Here is a 15,911-nt window from a genome sequence, read left to right on the forward strand (position 1 = left end):
AGCTCGTCTCCTGTGTCCTGGGGCTCGTGGGTAAGAGGTGCCCTGATGGATTAGTGACGTCCACCTTGGCCTCCGTGAGAGCCGAGCAGACGGGAGCCACACAGTTGCCGTGAGGGTGAAAACAGTCATGGGCAGCTCCCACCATGGAGTGTTTCTCAGGCGCCCGGTACTGCGTGTGGTAGCCTGGCGCTGCCAGGCCCCATTACCCTCAGCCGGGTCTCCTGAAGGGGAGATGGCACACTCTCTGGCCCCTCTGGGGAGGCTGTGTCCCGCTGCCCGGTCCACTCCCCTGGCTCGCTGTCTCCGAGCCTCACTGCTTCCCCAGAGGGCAGCTGAGATGAAAAGCAAAGACTTCGCCAGGCACCCACTTCTGCCCCAGGGAAGGCCAGCGGCCATGGCTCTTAGGGCCTGGCCTCAGTTTCCTCATCTGTTCAGTGGGGCCATGTGATTCCTCAGGTGTCTTCCAGGCCCAACAGTTGTTCTGGTTTTGAGAGTGAAGGTGGGGGAGATGGGAGGAGGCTGGGGCAGAGGGTAGAGGGCAAGATGGAAGGGTGGTGACAAGCCCGTGCCACCTCGCCTGCTGTCTCCCCAGGGCCCTGAGTGGACGGCTGCGCCTCGGGCTGGCAGAGCAGTCGGTGCTGGCCGCCCTCGCCCAGGCCGTGAGCCTCACGCCCCCAGGCCAAGGTGAGGCCCTGCACTAGAGTTAACCCACCTGCCCTCCTTTCCTGAAGTCCACGCCCCCGCTCCTCTCCAGGGTCCTTCCCTGGCAGCCTTGTTTCCAACACGCCACCCTCTGTGCCCCCGGGGTCACCGAGGGTTCAGGCCCATCCCAAAGCCTCTGCTGGTGGGTCTGGTCCTAGAATTCCCCCCGGCCGTTGTGGATGCTGGGAAGGGCCGGACAGCAGAAGCCCGAAAGACGTGGCTGGAGGAGCAAGGCATGATCCTGAAGCAGACGTTCTGGTGAGATCCAGGGCCATGGGCAGGGTGAACGGACTAGGAGGGGCGGGAGACCCTGAGGGGCGGTGGGCTCAGTGCTGAGGGTTACTGGTGATGTGGGAGGTGCCAGCGGCTGGTAGGCACTAGTGACAGAACAGGGTGGAAATCCAGACAAGATTAGTGCTGGACACGAGGTGGGGGACAGCAATTATGAAGGTGGGGAACAGCAAAGGATCGGGGACAGTGAGCAGTGAAGAGATGCGGGCCTCAGGTGAGAGCAGCTTGTAGCTCTCCTGGACACCTGGGAGTTCCAGGAGGACCACGCATGCACAAAGGCCCTAAGAGAAGCAGAGCAGGGCTGGTGACTGACCAGAGTGACGGGTCAAGTCATCCATGGGGTGATAGCGAGGGCTGTAGAGAGGACCGTGTGGGGGGACCTGGCCAGCAGCCCACCCAGGGCTGGCCGTAGCAAGGTGGTGACTGCCCAGAGAGAGTGTCAGTGGCTGGAGGGCCCACGAACATTTCTGCCAAGATCCTTGGGGCGCCCACTCGGGCACGTGGCAGGGGAGAACCCTCAGACCCCTGAGCCAGGACATCATCTCCACTCTGCCCACGGGGAGGATCTACAAACTGTTGCTTCCTGATCCACTCCTAGCCAGCTAAGTCAGAATCTCGAGAGGTGAGACCTGGCCTTGGAGAAAGTCCTTTATCTATCCCTGAGTGGTTTAAATGTGTAGGTCAGGTAAAGGGCCACTGGCCTCGTGATGACAGGCAGGGGTGATGGCAGGCCCAGACCAAGAAAGACAGTGGCACTGAGGGGGAGATCGTGACAGAGGTAGCCAGACTCTTGGGGGGTGAAGGGGCAGAGGAGTCAGGAGCAGACCTGAGGACAAGGTGACAGTGACAGAGGCACATCTGCAACCAGAGCATAGGGTTTCCAGGCTGCCAGAGTTCTGGAAAGACACCTGCAAGTTTATTCTTGCCCCCACGCCAGCGAGGTGCCCGACCTGGACCGGATCATCCCTGTACTGCTGGAGCATGGCCTGGAGCACCTCCCTGAGCACTGCAGGTTGAGCCCAGGTACAAGCCCCTTAGGGGTGACTCCAGCCCCACCCTGGGCAGGATTGGGTCTGGGGCCACAGAGCTGGAGCTCAGCCCTCCTGTAAGCTCCATTCCCTCCTCCTGGCCTTAGCTTCTTTCATCCTTCTAAGAACCTGCAGATTCCTCCTCTTGCCACCACATTTGGGTTCTGTTCCCTGTGCTGAAACCCATCCCTTTTCTGTTTCAAGTCTCTGTCTATATTAGGTAGGGTGGGGGTGAATGCTGTGATAGAGATACCCCAAAAGGCAGTGTGTTGAGGCAGGCAGAGTCTTCCTCTGGCTCATAAGAGTCCAGAGGAAGGCAGGTTATCAGGCAAGATACATGACTGGGCTCCAGGGACACCCTCCCACACACACACTGTGGGGGACTCAGGTTCCTCTGTCCTGTTGTTCTATCCTCCTGAGGTTTTCACCTTAATGTGCATGACCAGAGGTGGCTTACGTTTCTAGATCACAAGAGAGAGAGGGAGAAGGGTGTGACCAGACTTTGTGCATACCCCTACCCATGCATCTTCATTGTGTGGCCTTACCTAGCTGCAAGGGAGGCTGGGAGCAGGCAAGCTGCCCTCCTGATCCGGGAGGGCATGTTCTCTTCTTACGCAGAAAGGAGAATGGGTCTTGGGGCACAGCTAACTGCCATATTCCCTCTCTGATGTGTTAATGGTGTCTACCTCAGTTTACCCTAATTCTCGCTCCTCCCCCCCCCCCAGGGGTTCCACTGAAACCAATGCTGGCGCACCCCACCCGGGGTGTCAGCGAGGTCCTAAAACGTTTTGAAGAGGCAGCTTTCACCTGCGAGTACAAATACGATGGGCAGAGGGCACAGGTATGAAGGTGGACACATCCCTTCAGCAGAAGAGCATGTGCCAGAGAGCAGGGCCCTGGGGTGGGGCAGACCCAAACTCAAAGCACCTCCTGTCATAGACTGCTCGTCTGACCTTATGTGTCTGGGTTTAATATCCAACTTCGTTTAATGACAACATTAACATAGCTCACCTAAGTTACCTGAAAATCAGTTTTATTTGATGAAATTATCGAAATTCCTGACCCAAGGCAGTGGGAGTTCACTTTGCCTGTGCCCTTCTGGCGGGGTGTTCACTGTAACAGCCGTTATGGGAAGCACCTACGTAATCTTCAGTGAGATTATGTAAGTGTGTGTCCCACACCCTGGTGCCAAGGACATCCTTGGTTGGGTCTGTAGGGATGCTCCTTTGTGGCTCTGCTATCCTGGTGGGGAGTTGGGACTGTTATGTTCATCACTGGGATGGAGGAGCAAGTGTAGTGGATGTCCACACTTTGGTGGTTTGAAGCAGTTAAAAGCAGGAGATTTAGTATCATAGAAGGATCTTCAAAATATAATGCTGAGAAAAAATAAAAGAATTTATGGTAGTAACAGCGGTTTTAAATATGTATGTTTTCATATATTTTTTAAGTCCTATATGCCATATCCAACACATACTCAACTGTTGGGATGACATACGTGTAAGGTGGCATATTTGTCCATTCTGCTTAAGGGCTGTGACCAGACTATATTAAAATAAATTAACAATGAAATCAGAATGCTTTTTACAGCTTAACATCCAGGTAAATCCGCTTAGACAGAGCGAGACACTTGAGCATCCAAGGTGGGGGCAGGAGGTGGTGGTGAAAGGGAGGATGAGGAAGGTGATGGCAGGGGCTTCCACAGACTGGGGAGAGGTGCTGCATGGATGGAGGAGGTGATTTACTCAGGTCTCTGCACCAGTTCCTTCTCCAGACCTTCTGGAATCTTCTGCCGGTGAAAGTGGGGTCAGAAGAGAAAGGAGGGACCAGTGGGGGTGGGCTGGGTTCTGAGTCCCTCTCTGCTCTCTCTGCTGCAGATCCACGTTCTGGAAGGTGGGGAGGTGAAGATCTTCAGCAGGAATCAGGAAGACAATACCGGAAAGTACCCAGACATCATCAGCCGCATTCCCAAGGTAGGTGTCTGCTTCCCCTGGTGGGGGGTGGGTAGGGGAGGCTGCAGTTATGGGGCAGAGAACTGCGGCCTGTCCAGGCCAGCTGGGCACAGCAGGGTTGTCAGAAGGAGATTGGAGTGCGTTTGGCTGCAGATAATGCAACACCCATCTCCCAGAGGCTTGAGCAGATGCCCTTTTTTTTTCTCAAGGGAATCTGGGTAGGCTACCCTGGCTCAGCTGTGCACCCAAGTTCTCCAGAAGCCATTTATTTCTGTCTCTGTCCTCTGTTGTCCTTGACTGGTCGGCTTTTCATCCCAACACTTGTCCCCTGATCATCCCCAGATAGGTGCCACCATTCACATGGAAAGACAGTCAAGGGGGTTTTGGCTTCCTACCATCCAGGTACCTCCCACCACCCTGGGCCGACTCTGGTTTGGGGTCACCATCCAGCCTTGGGCCCCATGGCGCAGCAGAGGCTGAAAAAGCCAGAATGTCACACTGACAAGGAGAGGCAGTGGGGACGTAGGTGCAGGGAGCCAGCCTGCAGATCAGCTCTGCCATTGGAATAGGGACGGCTTCTTTGCTCTTGGGCGTCTTGGGCCTGCTCTGGGAGCCCTTGGTCAAACAGCCCTTCTTGCCTGATCCTAGTTAATTAGGAAGTTGGCACTTTCCCAGAGCAGCATTAGCATTAGCTGAGCTTTCCCAGAGCATAGGCATTAGCTGAGCTCTTGTTAGCTGCCAGGTGCTAGCGTTTCCAATAAGTTTTACTAGATGTAATTTCTCTGTAGAGTTCTGATTTTAGTGTACATGGTTTGGTGAGTTTTGGTAAGTTTATATACACTTGTGTAAACAAAACATTTTGATGTATCACCTAAATTGTTCCCTTGTGTCCCATGCCAAGCGGTACCCCCCCCCCTCCCCATAAGCTCCCAGAGGCAATGAGCATCGATACACCGTTTTGTCTCTACAAGTGGTGTGGCCTATTCCAGGGCTTCTTGTGAGCGGTATCCTACAGTTTGGGGTCTTTTGCCTCTGTCCACTTTTGTTTATTCATTTAGCGCATATTTACTGGGCACCTGCTCTGTGCTGAGCCCTGCACAGAAGGCTGGGGACATAGCATGGACAGGCTACACCCAGCTCAGGCCTGGCAGGGCCAGCAGATCTTCATCGGAGCGTCCCACTGCTGGCTCTCTAGTTATACAGGGACACGGGGGCTCTGAAGGAAAGACCACCATTCTGTGAGCCTCTGTATCTGTAAGAGATTTGACCTAGGCCCGGTGTCAGCAAGGCAAACCACCTACCACATATTGCCCCAGGATATAGAATGAATGGTGCCACCTAGAGTTGTGCAGTAGCATTCCTTTGAGGGAAAAGAAGTCCTCCCAATGGAGGTGAAGGATAATGACAGATGTTCTAGAGTGATTAGGAAGTGCAAAGGCTCTGTGGTTGGAGGGGCATAGCCCATTCACAAAACAGGCTAGCGTACTGGGGTGCAGAGTCTGAGGGGACCAGGTGAGGTGAGGGTGGGCCAGGGGCCGACTGAGGAGAGCCCCCACAGCTTTGGGAAGCCAGGTATGGCTTTTAGCAGGGATGCACTGATCAGATTTGAGGTTTGCTGAGGGCACCCTAACTGCTGTGAGGAGAGTAGTTTATATGTGGAGGCCATACAGGAATAGAGTGGACTGCTAGGATGATGTGACGTGGGCTGGACTGGGCTCAATGAGGTGGTATTCTGTAGGTGACTTAGAGATTTCAGAGGGGAAGTGGACAAGTTCACGGGGAACTGACAAAGGTCACTGGGTTTCCAGCTTATGGGACCAAGTAGTAAGTCTCAGAAAAGTTCATTTCCCCCCACTTACAGGGAATGAGAAGAGGGTCTGTGTACACATGTACATCTTTGAATTGACATCAGTTTTTTTGTGAATCTTGAGAAGGAAGAGCTGTAGAAGGAAAAGGACCTGTTTCTCTGGGCCTCATCCCCTACCTCTCAGCAGCCCTGGGTCTCCTTCTTCACTTTTCAGATTAAACTCCCGTCAGTCACGTCTTTCATTCTGGACACAGAAGCTGTGGCATGGGACCGAGAAAAGAAGCAGATCCAGCCATTCCAAGTGCTCACCACCCGCAAACGCAAGGTAGTCTCAGTCTCCCTCCACTACCTGCCGTGGTCACACAGTTTCTCCTCTTCCTCCTAGCCCTGCCCCACCCCAGAAGGACAGAGTGTTCCTCGGGATATGGTTCTTGCTGCCTTACAATGTGGCTGCCACAGCTCCAGCCATTGCATTCTCATCCCAGCATACCAAGTACAAAGGAGGAAAGAGCCTTTCTCCTATCTCTGTTTTTTTATTTTATTTTATTTTATTTTATTTTATTTTATTTTATTTTATTTTATTTTATTTTATTTTATTTTAATTTATTTTATTTTATTATTTTATTAATTCATTCATGAGAGGCAGAGACACAGGCAGAGGGAGAAACAGGCTCCATGCAGGGAGCCCGACATGGGACTCAATCCCGGGTCTCCCAAGATCATGCCCTGGGCTGAAGGCAGCGCTAAACCGCTGAGCCACCAGGGCTGCCCCTGTCTCTGTTTTATTATGAAAGATCTGTGCCAGGATCCCCACCCCCCCCACAACCTGTGCCCCACCAAACTTCTTTACCTTCATTGGCCATTAGCTGCAAGGGAGGTTGGGAGAGCAAATATTTGACAAAGGGATTGAGTTTGTTGGGATTAGCTGAGAGCCATCAGGTTGCAGACCCAGGAGCCAGTAGCATTGTCACTCTCACGGGTGTGTGGACTATTGCCTGGAGAGAAGGGGAGAGTGGTAGTGACAGGTGTCTGCCTGGGGCATGACGGGAGGCAAACCGACCGTGCCCCTGTCATCATTCCCCACCCCTGCTCCCCGTTCTGCCCCAACCCAGGAGGTGGATGCAGCAGAGATCCAGGTGCAGGTGTGTCTATATGCCTTCGACCTCATTTATCTCAATGGAGAGGTGAGTTCTGGCTGCATGTCTGGGGGTAGCCGGGGGGAGGTGGGGGCTGTGTATGAGCTTAGGAGCCGACCTTCTGAGTGGCCACACTGGGCAGTGATTCTCAGGGACCCCGGAGGGTCTCCAGGACACTCTCGGGGAAGTCTGTGAGGTCCTGCCTGCCCTTCCCAGCTCCGCAGCCATATGAGGCAGATTCTCTTCCTGTATGGCAGCCAGAGCAACACATTGCCGCTGTCTGAATGCAGACACACATGTGAGCGTCCAGCTCCATTAAAGCCAGACATTATAGAATCTGTAAAAGTATAAAGTAATGCCCCCTCTTCTCACTTTTTCTAACATAGGCACATTTCATAAATGACATATTATTGGGTTAATGTGTTGGAGTTATTATTTTTAAATGAATTGATAAACGTCAAGATTTCTCAGTTCTAACATAGCAAATGTTAACATGTGATATGATAGCTAATACTACGTCACTACTATGGTAAATATCCAGAGATGTAAGCCACGTACATAGAAGCTCTCTGGAGTGAGTCCTCAGCAGATTTCACGGGTGGGAGGGGGTCCTGAGACTGCAAAGTTTGAGAACTGCTGCTCCAGGGCATGGGTTAAGGATCTGGAGCCAGGCCACCTGCTTTGATATCCCAGCTCTCCCTTCCTGGTTGTGTGGCCGCAGATAAGTGACAGCCTCTCAGAGTCTCAAGTTTCCTTGTCCATGATAAAGAGCTGACAGTAGCACCCGCTGTACTTGTTATGGGGCAGATGAAGCGATGGGACCTGGGCATGAGCACAGTGGCTGGCTACATACGAGTGTTTATCCTCTAGAATGAGTTGCCAACACCGCCATCATCTTAGATAACTAACCTTTAACGATCTGGCAGCTGAATGGCCACCGCTTGCACTTGACTAATGAAATCAGGGTGATTTCTAATGGGCTGTGCCTGCCCATCAGGAGCATGGATGGAAGTGAAAGGGTGTGGTTAATTCAATCAAAGCTAATAAGATCGCAGAGAGTAGATTAACTTCCGGAAGGTGGGTAAGTCTGTTTCATAGTATAAGGCAAGCAGCACTTTCCCACGAATAGATTTGCTCTAACTCGGGGCTCAGTAGAGCAGGGCCTGCAGGCCGAATCTGTCTCGGCCTTTCTCATCTGTAAGGGAGGCTTTATTGGAACGCAGCCGCATGCCCATACACTTCTGCCCTACAGCCCACAGCTGAGCGGTTGTCACAAAGCCCCAGTAGCCCACAGAGCTCAGAGTATTGACTCTGGTTCTTCGTGCAACAAGGTTGCTGACCCCTGGATTAAAGTGGAAAGCATCCTCTCAGAAACACGTTTATCTCCTATCCGTGTGGTCATCGGCGCCTTTCACCTTTATTCAACCCGTGTTGTAAATGGAACTGTAGCCACAATAACGAGTCCATTCCAGCTCCATAAGGACTGTGGCCCTGTCTTATGCACCTGAGGTCACAGGACTGACCGGTCTCCAGCCCCCTAGCTGCCCTTTTTTTTTTTTTTAAGATTTTATTTATTTATTTGAGACAGAAAGAGGGTACAAGCATGGGGAGAAAGAGAAAGCAGGCACTCTGCTGAGCAGGGAGCCCCATGTGGAGCTTGATCCCAGGACCCTGAGCTCATGATCTGAGTCGACACTGAACCAACTAAGCCACCCCGGTGCCCCTCCCCTTGCTGCCTTTGACTTGCCCTTGAAATGGGTCCTCGAAGTTCTCAAAATCCTCGTGTGGGCCTGGTTCATCCCTGTCGGGGGCCTTCCTATCTCGTGGGAGCCCAGGCTTCTCTTTACCTCCACAGTGACACCCTCTCTCTTTTCCTGCCCTATGCAGTCCCTGGTACGTGAGCCTCTTTCCCGACGCCGGCAGCTGCTCCGGGAGAACTTTGTGGAGACGGAGGGCGAGTTTGTGTTCGCCACCTCCCTGGACACCAAGGACACGGACCAAATTGCCGAGTTCTTAGAGCAGTCTGTGAAAGGTATGGGGGCCTGGGGCAAGCTGCCATGTGTACTCCCTCTTGGCTGCCCCGCCCCGAGTGATTTCACTTGAAGCTGCTGGCTCCGGCTGGCTGGCTGTCATGAGCTGGGCTTCACAGAGGTCACTCTTTATGTCTCCCTCAGACTCCTGTGAGGGGCTGATGGTGAAAACTCTGGACGTTGATGCCACCTATGAGATCGCCAAGAGATCCCACAACTGGCTCAAGGTGCCCTTCCCAAATCTGGCCATCTTTCCATCTGGTTCCCAGTCCTCACTCCACCCTGTTTAAGTGTGGGAGCCTTTTCTCGGTCCCTGATGCCTCCCTGTCCAGCCAGCCACAGACCACCCCTCCACAAATCCTTGCTGCTGGACTCACCAAGAATCAGTTAGAACTGCCCCGGCCTGAGTGCCATGGAAGTTAGATGAGGTTTCTATTCTAAGTTCATAGCCCCTCTCTGTTGGGTGGGGCCGATGGGAAGGGAGGGAGTCAGTCAGGACATAAATGAGATGACATTGGGGGCGATGAGCATTGTGGAGAAAGCAAGTCAAGTCAGGGGCCAGTGAGGATCTTGCAGTGCTCTGGTCATCGGGAAAGGCCTTTCCAGAGTTGACTCTTGCGTTGAGGCACAGATGACAGGAGAGAGTCAGGCACATGGAGATCTGGGACAGAGTGTCTAGGAGAAGGGTGGGGGCAACAATTGCAAGGGCCCTGAGGTAGGAATGAAGCTCCGTGTGTGCAGGGAGCAAGGTGATTAGGGTGTGAGTCGAGGTCAGGGTGGAGGGCAGGCCTCGGATGACACAGCCCCTTGGGGGTCGTTAAATACCCTGGGTTTTCCTCTGAGGGTTTTGAGAAACCAATGGAGGTTTGAGACAGGAAGTCCTGTGGTCTGGTTGTCATTTGGCATGAGACATCTGGCTGGCTGAGGATGGTGGATGGTTGGGGAGGGTGCTGGGCAGACTGGGAACCCTTGGGCAGGAGGCTAGCCTGGAGAGGGGCGAGAGGACTGCAGCAGGAGATGAGCCGGAGTGGAGCCAGAAGGATTTCCCCGGTATGTTTGAGGGGCCTGTGGTCTGTCCCCCTGAGACTGTCAGCAGCTGGGAGGGTATGAGCGTTCCTGTCTTAGGACATTTTCCCTGCTACATACCCCAGGCTGAACTCCTGCCTGGCACTTTCTGGAACAAGTGATAAGTGTTTTCCATGTAAAGGAGTAAGTGGAATGTACATCTATCCCAAGGGAAAGGGGGACCCCCAGGGTCTCCATCTGACTTGTCCCCTCAGCCTCGCCAGCTCCTTCCCCTTCGCTCGTCTCTTTCCTATTTGTTCTGGAAGTCTAGGAGCTCCTCCCACATCCCACCTCAGCCTGGTGATGGTCCTCGGTCTCTACAAGAGCGCTCTCCTTTGGCTCACCCCGATGACCCCTGCTCCAGCATCAAGGAGCCTCCAGCAGTGAGGTCTGTCTCAGTGCCCCCTCACCTCTGGCCTTCCCTCCCTAGCTGAAGAAGGACTACCTCGATGGTGTGGGCGACACCCTGGACCTCGTGGTGATTGGCGCCTACCTGGGCCGTGGCAAACGGGCTGGCCGCTATGGGGGCTTCCTACTGGCTGCCTACGACGAGGAGAGTGAGGAGCTCCAGGCCATATGCAAGGTGCTGTGAGGCAGGAGTAGATTCGACTCCACCTTGGGGGGAGGGGTGCCTGAACCAAGAGGCTCTCGTGTTCTTCCTATGAAGGATTAAGTTTTTTTCTAGTTTTTATTTGCTTTTTCTGATCCTATAAGTAACTCTTGCCTTACATAGAAGTATGTGCTATTATAAAAAGATGTAAAGAAGTTGTGCCAGTTAAGAATTGAGTTTTGCTACAGATGATGACATAAAGGGATTTATTTTTCTCTCATATAATGAGAAGTCTGGAGAGGAGCAGGCGGCTCTCTGATGACATTAGGGGCCTAGGCTTCTGTCCCCGCACAGGGGTTTTGTCATGTGCTTCTGACCTCATCTTCATAATGTGGCTGCAGGGCCTCCAGCCATCACAGCCATGCACGCTCCAAACAGCAGGAAAGAGGAAGGCCGCAAGCAGAGGGATGTGCCCCCTACATTAGCCTCAGCCAACGAACAGCTTCTGTGACATGGGTTGGAATTTTGCTCCACGGCCCACCTCCCTCCACAGGGGAGCTTAGGAAATGGAGTGGGTTTTGTTTTTGTTTAAAGCTATGCACATTGGTGATCCAACAAATGTGAGGCTTTTGCCACAGAAACAGAATAAACTGTTACCCATTATTCCAGTGCCCAGAGGTAACCACTCATAAAATTTGAGGGAATGTCTTATTTATACTTTTACAAAGCTGTGATCTTTGTATATAAGGGATTTTTTTCTCCTATAAATAATGTTTTTTTAAGATTTTATTTTTTCATGAGAGACACAGAGAGAGAGGCAGAGACACAGGCAGAGGGAGAAACAGGCTCCATGCAGGGAGCCCGACATGGGACTTGATCCCAGGACCCTGGGATCACGACCTGAGCCAAAGGCAGATGCTCAACCACTGAGCCACCCAGGTGTCCCCTAAATCCCATGTTTTAAATACTGTCAGATACATATAAGTAACATGGTGATAAAAAACGTTAGAGTGTTTGCCCTCATCTTCAGGACTTTTAGAAGCACGAATGTGTTAAACTTAAAAATAAAATAGTCTGTTATTTTACCAGCAAAAATGGGTTTGTTCAGAAATAGCATAGAATTGTATTTTGGGACATACAAGCCTTGGCGAAACCGTAGGCTCCTCCTGCAAAGGAAAATAATGGTATTTTATGGGAAGAAGGAGGAAGTGAGAAGAGTTGTTTTGAATGAAAGTCTTGGGGGAAAAAAGCAGCTCAGAGGGATGAGGGTTTCTCAGGGGCTGAGTTGCTGTGTTGGTCCCGTTCTCAGATCAAAGTCTTGTCTTTCCCCGGGGGGCCCTGTCATGGATGGTTCTTTCCTATTGGTGGATTCTTCTGTTGGAGCCTATCACCGAATGTTGGCTTAGGCTCTGTAAGCGACAATCCCTCCTGTAACCGAAAGTTAGGGGGACCCTCTCTACTGGCCTCTGCCTCTGTTTTAGCGAGGTTGCCCAGAATTTTTCACAGTTGTTTGTGGAAGATGTGCTCTGTTTCCTGAACCAGCTCCCTGTGCTCGTGGCCTGCTGTGTTCTTGAGAGTAAATCAGCACTGCACACGATGCTTAGCCCAGGTGACCCGTGACAGACATGGTCTTAACAATTCGCAGAGATCATAGGGCACCGGTCCGGGGTCATTTTACACTATTTACCCAGAACGGTTTTCTGTGAAACAGCTTCTGCCGGAGAAGATATTTAAGGCTCTCCATTCAGAAAGGGCTTTCCGGTTGATGTTTATATCCGTGGTTTGAAGATATGCATCTTACTACGTTTGCTGGCAGCGAGGTTTTTTTAGGCTTGACGATTTGGGTGGGTGAAGGAAAATCTCTGGCATGTGGAGTTTGGAGAGGACATCCTGTTCCAGAGTAGGTGGGACTCAGGGGAGCCCAAGGGAGCGACACCTGGGCCAGGGGGATGGAGCGGAAAGAGCAAGGGCTTCTACGTCAAGCACAGGGCAGCACGTGGGCCAGGGGATGCCCCTGGGAGAGGTGTTACCCCACCCGGGGTCTGCGCCCAGCAACCCTCCCTCTGCCCAGCCCTTCCTCTGTGGTTTCTGTGGCCAGGGTAGGATGGGGGCCTCTGGTATGCACAAATCTGAGTCCTCAGTGGAAGGAGCAGGGGTCGGGGTGGGGGGGGACGCAAGTGGGGAATACTCAGCCACTGGTTGCACCTCTGACCTGCCCTCCCTGTCCTCCCCGCAGCTCGGAACTGGCTTCAGTGATGAGGAACTGGAGGAGCACTACCAGAGGCTCCAGGTGAGCAGCCTGCCTCTCCACCTCTCGTGGCACACTCTGTGGTGGTGGAGCTGGCTCCAGAGCCCCCCGTGTCCAGAGTTCAAGTCTCAGCTCTGCTGGCTGCTACAGTGCCCAGGACTTGGGTCAGGGAGCCTGCCTCCTGCCTCTGCTGCTGGGGGATGCGTCTCAGGGGAGCACTATCGCAGGGGTCCCTGAGTTGGCCCTGAGTGAATCCCCTAGTAATTGGGAGTGTTGCATGGTCACGGGTATTTGGGGGTACGACTCCCTTCCCTGTGTGCCGGTACTTCTGTCTCTGTGACATTCTTTGGTTCTCTCTCTCTCTCTCTCTCTCCAGGTCTCTGTCTCATTTCTTCCTTTCACCATTGCCCTCATCCCCACCCAAGCTCTTACCTTAAGACATGTCTATGTTGCCATCTATCCCCTTCCCCATTTTCTTCCCTCTCTCCTCCCTCCCTGACGCCCCAACCCCCAGCCTTGACTTTGAGACCTAAGACCCTCTCTCTTCTTCATGTCCACTGCTGTTCCCCGATGCTGTTCTCTGCAGGCCCTGGTGCTGCCCACCCCACGCTCCTATGTCCGGGTCGACGGTGCCGTGGCCCCCGATCACTGGCTGGACCCCAGTGCCGTGTGGGAGGTGAAGTGTGCGGATCTGTCCTTGTCGCCCATCTACCCTGCTGCCCGGGGCCTGGTGAGTAGGCTGGGCAGGGGTAGAGGAAAGGGGAACACCTCAGGCTCCAGGCAGCAGGAGGGACCCAGGGTCGACCTTCCAGATGGGAAATGAGGAGCAGGGGCTCGTGAGGGTGACACCTGTGCTCCGGGCTGATAGTAACTAGGAAAGCTTGAGCTTGCTTTTTATTTGGCTGTCAGATAACAGGGTCAGAGTCTCAATTAAAAAAAAAGAAAAGAAAAAAGAAATTCCCCAGGTACAAAAAGTAAACAAATTGTTTCCTTTAATACCCTAATCTCACATTTGGCTCTTCACTGATTTTTGAAAACACAGTTCCTCTGAGTAACAGTTTAGGACACTTCCTGCTGAGCAGTGATGCGGGCTGTGGCTCGTCTTTCTGAACCATAATTTGTTTTCATGCTACCACATTTTAAAATTCCCTGGGCTGGGATGCCTGGCTGGCTCAGCAGTTTAGCACCTGCCTTAGGCCCAGGGTGTGATCCTGGAGTCCCAAGATCGAGTGCCACATCAGGCTCCCTGCATGGAGCCTGCTTCTCCCTCTGCCTGTGTCTGCCCCCACCCCTCATGAATAAATAAATAAAATCTTAAAAAAATAAAATAAAATTCCCTGGGCTGATCACTCTCACCAGTGGTTCAGCCCTCAACACCAGCCAAAGGGTCAGCAGACGGGGAGGTACACTGCCCCTTGGCCGGTGCTAGGGCAGCTCTCTGCCTTCTCCAGAAGAAATGTGTTTTCTTTGTGATTTCCTACAATCTTTCAAAATCTAGGTAGCATGCACTTTTCTGATTAGAAATGGACTTCCTTTAAAGGCAGAACTCATATATTCATTTTTTTAAAGATTTATTTATTTTAGAGAGAAAAAGAATGAGTATAAAGTGAGAAGGGGCAGAGGGAGAGGGAGAAGCAGACTTGAGTCCTGCACAGGGCTCAGCCTCACAACCCTGAGATCATGGCCTGAACCAAAACCAAGAGTCAGCTACTCAACTGCTGGAGCCACCCAGGCGCCCAGAACTCATATTTTAATTTATTTTTTATTTAAAATTTTTTTAAAATTTTATTTATTCCTGAGGAACACAGAGAGAGGGACAGAGACATAGGCAGAGGGAGAAGCAGACTCCTTGCAGGGAGCCCGATGTGGGACTCGATCCCAGGACCCCAGGATCATGACCTGAGCCAAAGGCAGACGCTCAACCACTGAGCTCCCCAGTACCCCAGGACTCATATTTTTATTTTTTTATTTTTTTATTTTTATTTTATTTTATTTATTTTATTTTTTTTCAGGACTCATATTTTTAAATTGAATTTCTGTCTTGAAATGTCTAAGACTCCACATTAGACAGGGTTCCCTGGAGACAAGTGGCAGGAGCAGCATTTATGGAGCTTCTGTATGAAGCAGGTGCTGTGCTCACAGGCACGGCACTTGAGTGCACCTTTCCATCCTCACAAAGCACTGAGCCTCCCTAGCTGAGGCAGTAGAGCCTGGGAGCTGAGGTCACTCGCCCGGGGTCACGCAGTTTCTGAGTTGGGAGATGGGATTTGAACCCTGCCATCTGGTTCTCAAATCTGCAATCTGCCTCTGCTGTCCTGCTCCTTTGGCCCTGAGAATAGTAACAGAACAACAGCATAGACCACAGCTATGGTACTAGCATTTCTTAAGCACTTATAATGCTCCAGGTATGGTCCTAAGATAGGGCTGTATATCGTATTTTTTGTTTTTTTGTATATCGTATTTAATCTTTATAATCCATTGCTTGGCCCCATTGTATGGGTCAGGAAACTGGAGGGCAGGAGCAGGGAGGAGACCCTGGATGGGGAACTGCTGCCCTGAGTGGCCTGTCGGCTAGACCCCAGGAGGGTCTCCATCATCTCCCCCTCCCCCAGGTGGATGGTGAGAAGGGGATCTCCCTTCGCTTTCCTCGGTTTATCCGGGTCCGTGAAGACAAGAAGCCAGAGGAGGCCACCACCAGTGGCCAGGTGAGGCCTTAGCTTCTTGGTGGTGGATTCTGGAATGAGGGGTGGGAGGCAGACCTGGAGCTGCTAACCGCCCACCCCCACCCACTCTCCTCAGGTGGCCTGCCTGTACATGAAGCAGAGTCAGATTCAGAACCAGCAGGGCGCGGACTTAGACTCTGACTCAGATTTCTACTAGGCTCCTACCCTCCCAGGGGCTGGGTGGTACAGGGTGGGTGTCCTGTTGGTCAGCAGATCCGGTGTTGCGGTCGTGTGGGTTTTGAGTGTCAGGTGTGTGTGTGCATGTGTGAGGGAATGGTTTAAGCTGGGGGTAGGGGGTTTTTGGATCATTTTTTTCAATAAATAAATAATTATTGAACACCCACTGTAGTGTTGGAGTCTATGCTGGGCTCTGGGGTGACAG

At 52.3% G+C, this 15,911-nt stretch overlaps 1 protein-coding gene across 9 annotated transcripts in view; it reads left to right on the forward strand.

Annotated features, from left to right (window-relative positions):
- Positions 1-15,872, forward strand: part of LIG1 (DNA ligase 1) — a 38,482-nt gene extending 22,610 nt beyond the window's left edge. For all 9 annotated transcript variants that reach the window (XM_038528397.1, XM_038528401.1, XM_038528402.1 and 6 more), the window contains 14 exons: positions 593-684; positions 861-960; positions 1,931-2,016; positions 2,747-2,862; positions 3,896-3,991; positions 5,992-6,102; positions 6,890-6,961; positions 8,801-8,945; positions 9,088-9,170; positions 10,439-10,591; positions 12,795-12,848; positions 13,393-13,536; positions 15,419-15,511; positions 15,606-15,872. In XM_038528397.1, the coding sequence (XP_038384325.1) occupies positions 593-684; positions 861-960; positions 1,931-2,016; positions 2,747-2,862; positions 3,896-3,991; positions 5,992-6,102; positions 6,890-6,961; positions 8,801-8,945; positions 9,088-9,170; positions 10,439-10,591; positions 12,795-12,848; positions 13,393-13,536; positions 15,419-15,511; positions 15,606-15,686 (1,426 nt within the window). In that variant the 3' untranslated portion in view covers positions 15,687-15,872. The remainder of the gene's footprint in view (positions 1-592; positions 685-860; positions 961-1,930; positions 2,017-2,746; positions 2,863-3,895; positions 3,992-5,991; positions 6,103-6,889; positions 6,962-8,800; positions 8,946-9,087; positions 9,171-10,438; positions 10,592-12,794; positions 12,849-13,392; positions 13,537-15,418; positions 15,512-15,605) is intronic.
- Positions 15,873-15,911: the final 39 nt, after the last annotated feature.

This window comes from Canis lupus, chromosome 1, assembly GCF_011100685.1.
Source record: "Canis lupus familiaris isolate Mischka breed German Shepherd chromosome 1, alternate assembly UU_Cfam_GSD_1.0, whole genome shotgun sequence".
Classification (NCBI taxonomy): Eukaryota; Metazoa; Chordata; class Mammalia; order Carnivora; family Canidae; genus Canis; species Canis lupus.